The sequence below is a fragment of the Nicotiana tabacum genome, chromosome 20 (genome assembly GCF_000715075.1).
Source record: "Nicotiana tabacum cultivar K326 chromosome 20, ASM71507v2, whole genome shotgun sequence".
Lineage (NCBI taxonomy): Eukaryota > Viridiplantae > Streptophyta > Magnoliopsida > Solanales > Solanaceae > Nicotiana > Nicotiana tabacum.
This window is the reverse complement of record NC_134099.1, coordinates 55,668,327-55,680,435: the sequence shown is the minus strand read 5'-3', so window position 1 is coordinate 55,680,435 and position 12,109 is coordinate 55,668,327. Positions and strand designations below refer to the sequence as shown.

The following is a 12,109-nucleotide window of genomic DNA, read 5'->3' as shown; positions in this document are numbered from 1 at the left end:
TTGTATATGTTCCGGGATGGATTTCCCTAGGTCGGATGGCCATATGCAGTACCGAGTGATTGAGCACATGGTGCATTTCATACATTCTGTGCATTGGCATGTAGAGTTTAGCTGCGCGTTATAGCTCACATTGTTCAGATCCATATTTATTTTATTGTTTGAGCTGTATACTTGAATTGATAGCATGCCTACTTTTCCTGCACAGTTTATTTCTATTATCTGTTAAGGTTAAGTTCGTCACTACCTATCAGTTCATAGTTTGGACTTGTTACTTACTGAATTGGTGTACTCACGTTATCCCCTGCACCTTGTATGCAGATCCAGGTATCTCTGGCCACGGTAGCGATTGTTGATTTACTCAGTAGCAGATCATCGGAGATAGCGAGGTAGCTGCCTGGCGATTGTAGTCCTGCTTTTCTCCTTCTTTATCTTCCCTTTAGTGTATTTTGGTTATTCTTAGACTATGTTAGTCTTGCTATTTTCAGAACAGTTGTAGTCGTTGCTCATGACTTAGTGACACCCCGATATCAGACTTTCTTTTCCGCACTTTTGTTTTGATTCGAACTCCTTATTTGAGGTTTTATATTATATAGCTTTGGATTTGTCTTTGAAATGAAAAATATCAATTTATTTTGATAATGTGTCGGCTTGCCTAGTGCCATGATAGGCGCCATCACGACATGATTAGTTTGGGTCGTGACATTGACGTTTGTAGGTATAGAAGATGTTCAATATATTTGAATTAACAATATTACATCAATGTAATTATACTCATTTCTTTTCAATTGCACGTTGAATATACATGGACATTAATTGCTATTATACTTAGTTCATTCTTGTTGTATATAATATTGATACTAAGACGCGAGCTGCACGTGGAATACACTGTACATAAAAAGTACTCGTAGTACTTTTATTAAAATGAAGTCATCTGTTTTTTTTTTTTTTTTTTTTTAACATTTCCTTAAAAAGAAGTTACTAATCAATTCATAATGTCGGTGCTCCGGATATGTCAATAGGAGCCCCATTCTGCTCCAATGAACACCTGACCTGTACATACACCCATCTATCTCTACCCATTTAATATAAGGAACAGCGTTCTCTTTTATATCTCAGGTTTTGAAAATAAAGGGAAAGTACATCTCTTTTTTAGAAATCATTCAATTTGCTCTCTTCGAAAATGTCGAAATCTCCATGGGGAAATATCGGCGCTTGGGCCGCCGAAGCCGAACGTGCCGAAGCCGAGGAAAAGGAACAGGCCGCCGCCGAAGCTGCCGCGGCAGCGGCTAGGCCTACCGGCGCCGGGAAGGACTCGCAGAGTTTCCCTAGCCTTAAGGAAGCGGCGAGCACAAAGCAGAAGAAGAAAACAAAGATGAGCTTGCAAGAGTTCACGATGCAAAGCGCCTACACCACTCCCACCGGGTATGGGTCGGGATCCACTACCCGGTTAACTCCCGACGAGATGCTCCGCCTTCCTACCGGCCCAAAGGAACGATCCGCTGAAGAAATGCAATATGGTGGCCGTCTCGGTGGTGGGTTTTCTAATTATGGTGGGTCCCGCAGTATGGGCCCACCACGCCGAGATCGAGAGGGAGCCGATGGTGAGGGTTCGTGGGGTGGTGGTGGTAATAGAAGGTCATATGGTGGATTTGATGATGATCGAAGGGGCCCACCTTCCAGGGCTTCAGATTTTGATCAACCATCTAGAGCTGATGAGGTTGATAACTGGGCTTCGATGAAAAAACCATTACCCCCTCCATCACTTGATTCCGGTCCAGCCCGTACTAATCGATACGGTTCTCTCGGAACCGGAGGTGGTGGAATTTCTAGGGCTGATGGTGATGACAATTGGGGCGCTTCGAAAAAGCCAATTGTCTCGGCCACAACACCACCACAAGGGAGATCTTGGTTCTCAGAATCGAGAGGACCTGAACCAGAGCGTTGGACTCGCGAGGTGGCAACAAATCATGAAAGGCAGAGATTGGTTCTGGATCCGCCCAAGATGGAATTGGGAAGTGAGAATGTGAATGAGAGTGTGGTGAAAGTGAATAAGCCGAATCCATTTGGGGCGGCAAGGCCACGAGAGGAGGTGTTGGCGGAGAAGGGCTTGGATTGGAAAAAGCTGGATATGGAAATTGAGGTTAAAAAGGGAAGTAGGCCAACGAGCTCACAATCAAGTAGGCCTGGGAGTTCACATTCAGCCCGGTCTGAAGGCCCAGCGGCATTACAGGGAGGAGTGATGGAAGTTAAACCTAAGCCAAAGGTGAATCCTTTCGGAGATGCAAAGCCAAGGGAAGTTTTGCTTGAGGAGAAAGGTTTAGATTGGAAAAAAATTGATTTGGAGTTGGAGCATCGACGGGTTGACAGGTCTGGGTTCTTTACCTATTATTTAACACTTCTTAAATTGCTGAAATTAATGCTGTTGTAGTTTTGTTTTGATACTTACTAAATTGGTAATCTAAAATGGGCTTTGCTTAATGTGGGGTTTGGTATATCCATACTGTGCAGTTAAGTTTACTATTATAGATGGTAACTACAATAGTGGTTATATTGGTATGTTTTGTATGTTTCTCAAAGCTCTTAGAATGAAACCAGCTTCAGAGTGAAGCATGCATAGAAATAAATGGTGACTTACTACTGGATAATATGATACTTAATGGTTTCCCTAATTTCAATAAGTTAGACCAGCATTTTATAATCTTCATTACTACAGGGAATGTGTTTATCTTGTTGACCGAATCACCTGCTCTGAACCGTTGGCCCCATGCAATTAGTTAAAAAAAAGTTTCTATTTTTTTCACATTTAACATGAAATTGAAGGTGTTTTCTTTTCCTGAGAAAAAACAAAGTGCTCAGGGAGTAACCTCCACATTTTGGTTAGTTATGAGTAGGCTCAAAAGTTCTCCTATTTCCATGACAACTGAAAAACAGTTGATGCTATACATTATTAATGAGATATTGAGGTTCCTTTCTAGCTGTCAAAATTTCCTGGCAACTGCTCCAAAAGTCTCCATTCAGTCTGTTCCGTTCTTCTAACCTAGCCCCACTATCACACCATCTGCCCTTCTTTTAGGCTTCTAGCTGAGAAAACATCCTCTTAGCATTTCTTGATGTTTCTCTCCATCTCACCCTCTTTACTTAGTAAAGGCATAATCAAACTTCTTCCCTCCAGACTGCAATCCCAGGACCGAACAATTTTAGGCCCGACCATCACCATCCTATGACAGATCTGCAAATGGTGAAACCATTTACATGAAAGACAATGCTTTTTGCCTGACTTCTTGTGTAAAGAATCTAACTCAGCTGCTGTTAAGAAAAATGAACTATTTAACCTTCAAACCAGTTTTTACTAATTAGTGGCAATAATAATCTTATTTAAAAACAGTGGCAATAAATAATTGAACTTTTGAACCAGAACTTGATTTGGAAAATAAGTGGGTAACCGATAAGGGAAACTCGAAACCCTTGATATCTCCCTTGTTGTCTTGCTTACTTCTGGATAAGAAAGGGTTCATTTCAATTTGAAAGAGTTGCTTCCAGGAACTTAAAATTTTGAAGGGGAAATTTCACAATAATTGAGAGAAAGAAATGGTTTCAGGTAGCCATCTGCTCCCTCAGTTCCAATTTATGTCGCGACTGTATTTGACTCGGCATGGAGTTTAAGAAAGGAAGAAAGACTTTTGAAACTTGTGGTCTAAAACAAACCAAAATCTTAAGGACAAAATAAGAAGTTCAAAATTAAATTGTTTTTAAATAAGGAAGTATTACATTCTTTTTGGGACAGACTAAAAAAGAAAGTATGATACGTAAATTGGGACAGAAGGAGCAGTACTTTTGGTATCCATTTTGCTTGGAGTTCCTGATATACTCGTTCTTAGTTGAAATTTAGACCTCTTTTCCACAAAATTGAGTGACAACGGGTGTTTGCTAAGTTGGTGAGACGATAGATTAATACATATTAATAGTTCTATTTCCAAAAAAAAATGTTATTTCTCTTATTGTTTTATATCATGTGTTTGTTTCCTTTTCCAGTGATATTTAGTGTTCCTTAAGTTGAAGATACATGATAGATTGATACGTATTAATACTTCTATATATCTTTTCCGTATCATGTGTTTTTCCATTGAGTGATAACTAGTGTTCCTTAAGTTGAAAAAGATAATAGATTGTTGCATATTAATACTTCTATTTATCTTTTTGTTTTCTATGATGTGATTGGCTTTCCCGATGTTGAAAAGCATTAAGTGGTTTCTCCTTTATCAGTACGTTCCTGCTATTGCTGGTGAGTCTTTTTATGCAAAATAAGGGTGAGGCTTAGGTTTTGATTTGTGTGCAACCGACATAGTAATTCTCCCTCCCATTCGCTAAGCATTACTCTCTTGTATTTCTTGGCGTAGTATCTCTCTTAGCATGGTAATTCACTCTTGTACTTTTTAACACACAATAAATATGTCAGGACACACCATAAGTATGTCAGGAAACATCCTATGTCGTGCAAACTTAAGCTTATTTGTCGTCTACTTTGTTGTTTTCTTATCCAACAACATACCCAGTATATTCTCACAGTGTGGGGTCTTGGAAGGGAAATGAGTACACAGACCTTACCCCTACCTTGTGAAAGTAGAGAGGGTGTTTCCGTTAGATTCTCGCCTCAAGAAAAGCAATACTCAGCTTGTTTTCTTATCCAAGAAAGAGAATTCCAGCCTGTTATTGGACTATTACTCCTTTACCTTTTTAAGCATTGACTATCACTCCTTTACCTGACCTTGTAGATTTCTGAAGAGAGAGCACATTTAATCTGCCTTTTCAAATGACTGGAAATTTGTGGATGCTATAAGTTAAAGGCATGAAGTTACCCATCCAAAAAAATAAAATAATTAAAGGCATCAAATTCATGCTTTTTGGTATAAATATCCATCTATCTTATAAATACTTGATTGCATCTTTGTTTTCACCCTATTACCTTTTGTCGGATAAGGTTGTTAACGTTTTCTTCTCAAGTCTCTTTTACCTCAAAGAAAAGGAAAGATTAAAACAAGAATTTTCAAGCAATTACGGCTAAATGTGAATCGTTATTTTGCAATGTTGTTAGAGAATGTTGTTGCTTATAGTGTAAGTTGAGGAATTGGTGATTTGGTGTGGTTAACCACTCCTTTCATTATTAGAGAGTACTCTTTCCGTCCTAATAACAATGAATCACTTCCCTTTTTGGCTGGCGCAAAAAGGTTAGACGATTTTTAGCTAATGTATTTTCCTGATATTCCAATGTAATTTTTTTTTAATTTTCTGGAGAAATTGTCACATTTCAAACTTTCATTTAAACAACTTATCTATCAAACTTCATATTTGAACAGTGTGCTCTTGATCACCGTGCTGGTAAATTCCTGGAATGGAGTATTACTTAGTGTTCAGAAGAATAGTGGTTTCAGTGAGTGAGTGAAAATCAAGAAATAGATCAGCTTCATTCCTAAAAAGATTCTAACAAATTGTAGAAAATTAGTGAGAATAAGGGCTGAGATCTCCTTTGTAGATGATATGGGTGCCCTGTTTATACCATTTACCTATTAGACACCCAAGAAAAAGAAGAAACCTTTTGATTGCACTCATATCCTATTAGCAGGAATCTAATATGTGTTCATACAGCCCTGATTAAAAAAAATGTGTTTACAGCTGTAACCTATTCATGTTTAAGTGGACATCTTTGCAGAATTTGTACTGTAAGATACCAGTGAAGATGATATTTACCATATTAAGGCATGCTCAAAATGTAGATGCTTCTATTGGTTATTTAGGCTTCTGAAGTTTTATCTAATCATGAATAAAATCATTCTTCTTTTTGGTAATTCCCCTTCACTGGACCCGCGCATAGCGGGAGTTTAGTGCACCGGGTTGCCTTTTTTTCTTTTTGGTAATTCCTTGAAAAATTGAAGGAAATGTTATGAAAAAAAGAAAGTTTAACCATCTAGCTCTTCCTGATTGCTTAAACATTTTAGGCCAGAGACAGAGGAGGAAAAGAATCTGAAGGAAGAAATAGAACAGCTCAGAAAGGAAGCTATGCAGAGCTCGGGTCATGACCAGACTAATTTACGGAATGTGATTAATCAGAAAGAGAGGGAGTTGGAACTGCTGATCCGTGATTTGGATGACAAAGTTCGTTTCGGTCAGAAAAGGCCAGGCTCTGCGTCAGGCAGGGAAAGGAACCTGAAGGAAGAAATAGAACAGCTCAGAAAGGAAGCTATGCAGAGCTCGGGTCAGGACCAGACTAATTTACAGAATGTGATTAATCAGAAAGAGCGGGAATTGGAATTGCTGATCCGTGATTTGGATGACAAAGTTCGTTTCAGTCAGAAACCTATTCAAAGGCCAGGCTCTGGGTCAGGCAGGGCTGCTGGACTTTCTGAGAGGAGCCTTTCACAGTCAGCATCTTATGAAGATCGTAGAGCTGGTGAACAGATCGACAGGCCTCGATCACGTGGTGGAGATGCGTGGGCAAGGCCAACTGACCCAATGGAGAGGCCTCGATCACGTGGTGGTGTTGACGCATGGGCAAGGCCAAATGAACAAGTGGAAAGGCCTCGATCACGGGGTGGTGTAGATGGATGGACAAGGCCACCTAGTGATGAGAGAAGATCATTCCAAGGAGGTAGAGGAGGTTTTTTTGGCAGCCGGGAGTCTGACAGGTAGAACTCTGGTTCTCTCTCTCTCTCTCTCTCTTTCCCCAGATACGTACACCCACACAGCCCATGGTCCTTCTTCCTTGCAACTATAAGTTTGCTTCTACTTACCTACTTATGCAAATTTAACTTGTGCCTGATTTTTCTTGACTTGATCTCTCTTTCTGTCTCGGAAATCTGCCGTACATACCATTCCATGAGTTTTTTTTTTGGCCTCCGTGTTTTCGTTAAATTTTATTCTCTTTGGGTCTGTCAAGATATAGGTATTGTGTAGGACTGTTTTAAGTATGGTGATTTCAAATGGAGTATGGTTCAGTCAAGTACTGTGGAGAAATCTGTTATTAAAGAATAGATAGATCCAATAAAACCTGTTTGTTTGAAGATATTTCTGCTTTCTCTGATAATTTCTATTCTTAATGCATCCGTCATCACAACAATTCTCCAACCAGACAGTTGCTCTGGAGTTTCAAGATCTTATATGGAATTGTCTTGCTAATAAGTTACTTGCAGGAATTGGTTTACTATGTTTTCTTTTTCTCTATCTTTTCATCAATTCATTTTATCTTATCTTATCACTGAAGAGTATGAATGTCCACTTTCTGGTGTGCTAATGTTGGGGGAGAAAGTATAGGATAAGTGTAACTTTTGAATGGGGGAGTGGGATCTCTATTCATAAATTTGCCATTGGAATTTGATTACCGAGCTAAACCCTTAATTAATCTACTTCATCAATGAGAATATGAGATTATGGCTCCTGTTTATTTCCACGCTGTGCTGTAAATTTTTTCTTATCATGTATCTTCTGGGTCTCTTCGTATTATTCCAACTATTGGAGAAAAGTTGTTGATTATGTGGATATATGACGTCTGCGGCATAGTTTGTGACTTTGTTAAGAATTGAAAGTACAGCATATCAAATGATTGATAACCACAGTGAAGGTGTGGGACCCTAGAAGTATAGCTAGTGACAGCCCCTCTCCCATTCCCAAAGAAACTGTGAAACGAAAAGGAAAGTGCTTTCATACAGGTGAATTATTCCTTTTTAGTACTGTTGACAGCTTAACGTCAAAGATGTTGCTGAAAGAGGACAGAAGGATGAATAGTAAGCTGTGAACCTGCTGGAATACAGTATTCCATACTTTCTCCAACTTGAAACTTCTTTTTGAGAATTTTCCAGATGTAATTTTTGTATGATACTATTATGTGAACTGCTAATGACTCCTGCGGGCAAGTATATTCCAGTTTTGCCCTCCCGGAGTCTCATCCATTTTAGTGTGTATTATTGTGAGTGAACTGGTAGTCTCACTAAGGGAAGAAATGATCTAGTGGACATACTGCGATTTTATGATACACTACTCGTCCTTTTTGGTTACTTATGCTAAATAGTGGCAGACATATGTTATTCAAGGATTTATTTTTCATTGTTTGGTGCTTTATATTACTCAAGATTTAGAAAGGTTTGTTATTAATATATTTGTGTAATTTTGCAGGACAAGATCCAGGGACAGATGGTGATATTCAAGTACTGTGGATTCTTTGGCTTCTCTCGCCTGCTTTTTTGTCCTCTGACAAATTAGAACAGAATAATATATTGCAGACTTTCATCTTTTTGGCTTTTAGTTTTGCTGCAAGGATGAAGCTAGAATTACTGAGTGTTGATATGAGCATTTTTGCTGTGGTTAATTGTCTCATCTCAAAGTTGTGTAGAAGTGTATTTTTCCTCCATTTCTCTTTGGAGGCAGGTTACCAGGTTACCTGTTTTGTTTATTGCTCCAAATGACTTCTGTAACGTGCATTTTGTGGTCATACTTTTTTTTTTTTAAATCCTTTTTGTAGGGAGATACTTCTAAAAGCTTTTGCTTATTTCGTTAAAGAATGGTTCCCATGTATTCAAAAAAATTAATGCCTGCTGTTTTATGAGCCATTTAAGCATTTGAATTTAGGTACTAAGTTTGCTTCGTCTATAAGTTGGCCTGATGGTGTAACAGTCTCTATTTTGAATTCTCTGACCGATGTACCCGGGCATGAACTGTACTTTGGTTGTGCCATTGATGCAATACGGAATTGCGGTGATTACTTGCTTGTAATTTTTTTTGTTTTAAAGGAAGCGTTTTGTAACAAATTTTCTTGATTTTGATACAAAGATTGCATAGATTCGTGTGGAGGGAGACATATTCGAGGTTGATATATTTAACCTTGAGTTGGTCCTTGTACACAGTAGGGCAATATCTTGTCTTGTAAAGTTAGCATATTGTGAGTTCAATGGTTTTACCCATGAAGAGGATGTTCTTGTTCTAATAAAATAGCTCCATCGGCTTTTGCAGCCCTCTTCTTCCTTACTCTTTGTTATTAGGTTCTCCAAATCCTTCATAGCCAGCCTATCTAGCAGCATAGTTGCCGCAAATACTCGCAAATTGTTTTCCAACCAAGGGAGGAATCAGATTGTAGGGGAAAGGACTTAGAGGGTGGCAAAGCTAGTGAAAATGTGTATTCGTGTTCAATTTCATGTAATGTCTCGAAAACAAAATTCGGGTACGTTTAAGTCAGTGTTATTAAATAGTGAGCAAAATGATTGATTCTAGTCATTATGTAGTAACCTGACTTTTCAAAGGTGAACTTTTGGGTTATTTATTGAGTGTGAGTACTCTTATTTTAATGGGATATATTCATTAAAAATATTAATAAACTTTAAATTTAATCATCATCATCATACTATATTATAAGTATGAAAACTTTTAGGTAAAGTTGATTTACTAAAATGTCCACGAAAAATTGAATACCTATTTTATCCTCAATCAAATATATATTATATATACAATATATTTATACAAAAAAGTAAATACACATTATAGCAAATATATGAAGCTACCGATATCTGTTCATATACAATGTATATGAACATGGAAACTGCAAACAATTATAGAATAACCTGGGTTATTGATGATAAGTCATATAAAAAGTCATTTTAACCTCTATATAATGAGGAAATAAAAGGCTAACAACTGCAATACCCCTTAGAAAAATAAATATATTACCTCATTCATAAAATAGTACATTAACCAAAATTCTCTTTGCTGTTATAGAAAATTAAATTTGGAGAATTTGAGGAGTTGCCTTGAATAATTAATGTACAAAATTCATTTAACTAATTCATTAAATGGACCATATTCATCTACTAAATGTAGATATATAATAAAAATCCGAGGACGTTTGGAGAGCTTATAACACAATGGTTTGGAGAATTTCTTTTCCACGTTACCTTTCAGACTCTCATTCAGTTCCCTTTAAGTTATAGCATAAAGTTTAAGTTACAATTGTCCAACTTAATTATCTTTCATCTCCCTATTTAAGATCGTTCTTCCCAAAATTCTTTTACATAATTAAATCTTCAGTTACACAAGAGAAGTTGCCTATAAAGAGAAGTTGAGATGGCATTGGCAACGTAATTACTATCCATTGCATCACTATGAACTTCTTTTCTCAAACTCTCAGAAAGATTAATTGCATATGCAGCAATGATGCAGACCAAGCCTTGGATTAAGAAGCCGCATGAGCATATACACAAGACCTGGATCACTCACTCTTAGAATGTTAAGAATTTGATAATGACGTTTTGGTAACTATTAGATTCATTTTCTTATGTAAAATAATTACTCTTCAATTTTATGCTATGGTGGTTTGGTATCATACGTACTAGCTTTTTGGAACTACACCTCCAATTTTGCTGCTAGCTATTTAGAACTACTCCGATCCTACAACTTTGTAAAACAAGTGTTAATTCTCTTTATACTTTAATGTCTTTATATGTACTGTGCTTCTCGCGAATACTTAGTTTTTTTGATCTTGAGTGTTCAAAGCTATTTTGGCAGTAACGTTATTACTTTTGAAAACTTAGTACAACCTATATTTATGTTAATATCAGGCTTTAAATCAACTTCATTTAGCGCTATTGGAGAACATTATAAATCCTACTTCAGTCATGTGGATAGAATTTCCATGGAATATGAAATAGTATCGTGGTAATTTTAGCATATTTGCCCACAACGTGTCAAAATATCTGCATATTCATTTCCATTTTGGGAAAAGAAAATTCTTTTAGAAATATTTGTAAAATTACTTTCATTTTTAAATCGTCTTTACATAATATATATGTTGCATAGTTCAAAGTAAAGAGAAATTTTAATTGATCGTGTCATCGTTGAAAATTATAACAGAGATAGAGTTGGTCGGACAGTATGACCTTTAACCTCATCACAAGAGGTATTAAAGATGGAACAATACTGATTAGCTTTTTAAATATTAATATTTAATCAAATATTTTTAAAATATGTATGCATTAATTTTAACAATTTCTAAATATGTATTATGTAAATTTAAGAGCTACTAATTATATAAGAGCTTACACGTTAGATAGGACACAATACAAGTACATATTACTTACACACGTTTTCTAGAAGCTTTTAAGGAGCTTAAAGAATTAATTGAAAGACTATGATAAGCTAAAATGTTTCTTTTAATTCTTAGTCACATGGGGTGCTTCAAAATGGGAGATAAAATCAAGAATGCTTACGACATCATAGCTAGTAGGCCTAAGCTATTTCATTGCATGGAAAAGATTTTATCAAAGATAGTTGTGAGTTGAGACGGAAGGCACGTGTATGGAAATTACAAAAGGAAAATTTTGGTATCTTTTCGGACGGGGAAAGGACAAATATATCCCACTATTAAAACTTAATTACAAGCCATACCCCTAAAACCTCTAATTACCGTTGGTACCCCAAAATCTTTCCACCCGATACCCGTTTTCCCCCAACACAATACGCGTGATTTTCTGCGTACTTCTCGTTGCCGATGAATTATATAAAATGCAAACTCAAATAAAACCTAAGAATTTTTTACTTTCTGCACGTTTGTCGGTGAGCGGAGTAATTTGGGAGAAAATTTGGGGAAAATTAAAGCACCCACAAATTTGGGAGAATTTTTTTGATTCAAAGATGAAATATAACAATGGTTGAAATACATACGTTGCTTTCCTATTGTCTGCGCTTTTGTTGGTGAGCAGACGAATTTGGGAGAAAAATTGGGAAAAATTATCGCTCTGACAAATTTCGGATTAATTTTTTTGATTCAAAACTGAAATATAACAATGGTCGAAATACCTACGTTGCTACATCCTAGTGGGTGTTGGTTTGATGATGATCTATTTAGAGATTTTGAAGTTGATGGAATGTTATTCAATCGAATTGGAATTTCGATGATTTTCAGTTTCGAGATTGCAAAGTATCTTCATAAGGAGTATATGACTACAGTTGATATCAAGTATCATGTTAAAGACGGTTATCCACCATTAACAGTAAATAATGATATGGCTTTGAAGATGTATATCAAGTTGAAAGAGACAAATTCGGATGTGAGAGCTTTTTTCCTGCGTATTAC

General features: G+C 36.8%; 1 protein-coding gene across 1 annotated transcript; it reads left to right on the top strand.

Moving 5' to 3' along the window:
- The first annotated feature begins 923 nt into the window (after window positions 1–923).
- On the top strand, window positions 924–8,497 carry LOC107789198 (eukaryotic translation initiation factor 4B2). The gene is made up of 3 exons (XM_016610972.2): window positions 924–2,367; window positions 5,994–6,680; window positions 8,164–8,497. Exons 1-3 carry the CDS (start codon window positions 1,181–1,183, stop codon window positions 8,186–8,188), a joined length of 1,899 nt encoding a protein of 632 aa, XP_016466458.1. The 5' UTR covers window positions 924–1,180; the 3' UTR covers window positions 8,189–8,497.
- The last annotated feature ends 3,612 nt before the right edge of the window (window positions 8,498–12,109 follow it).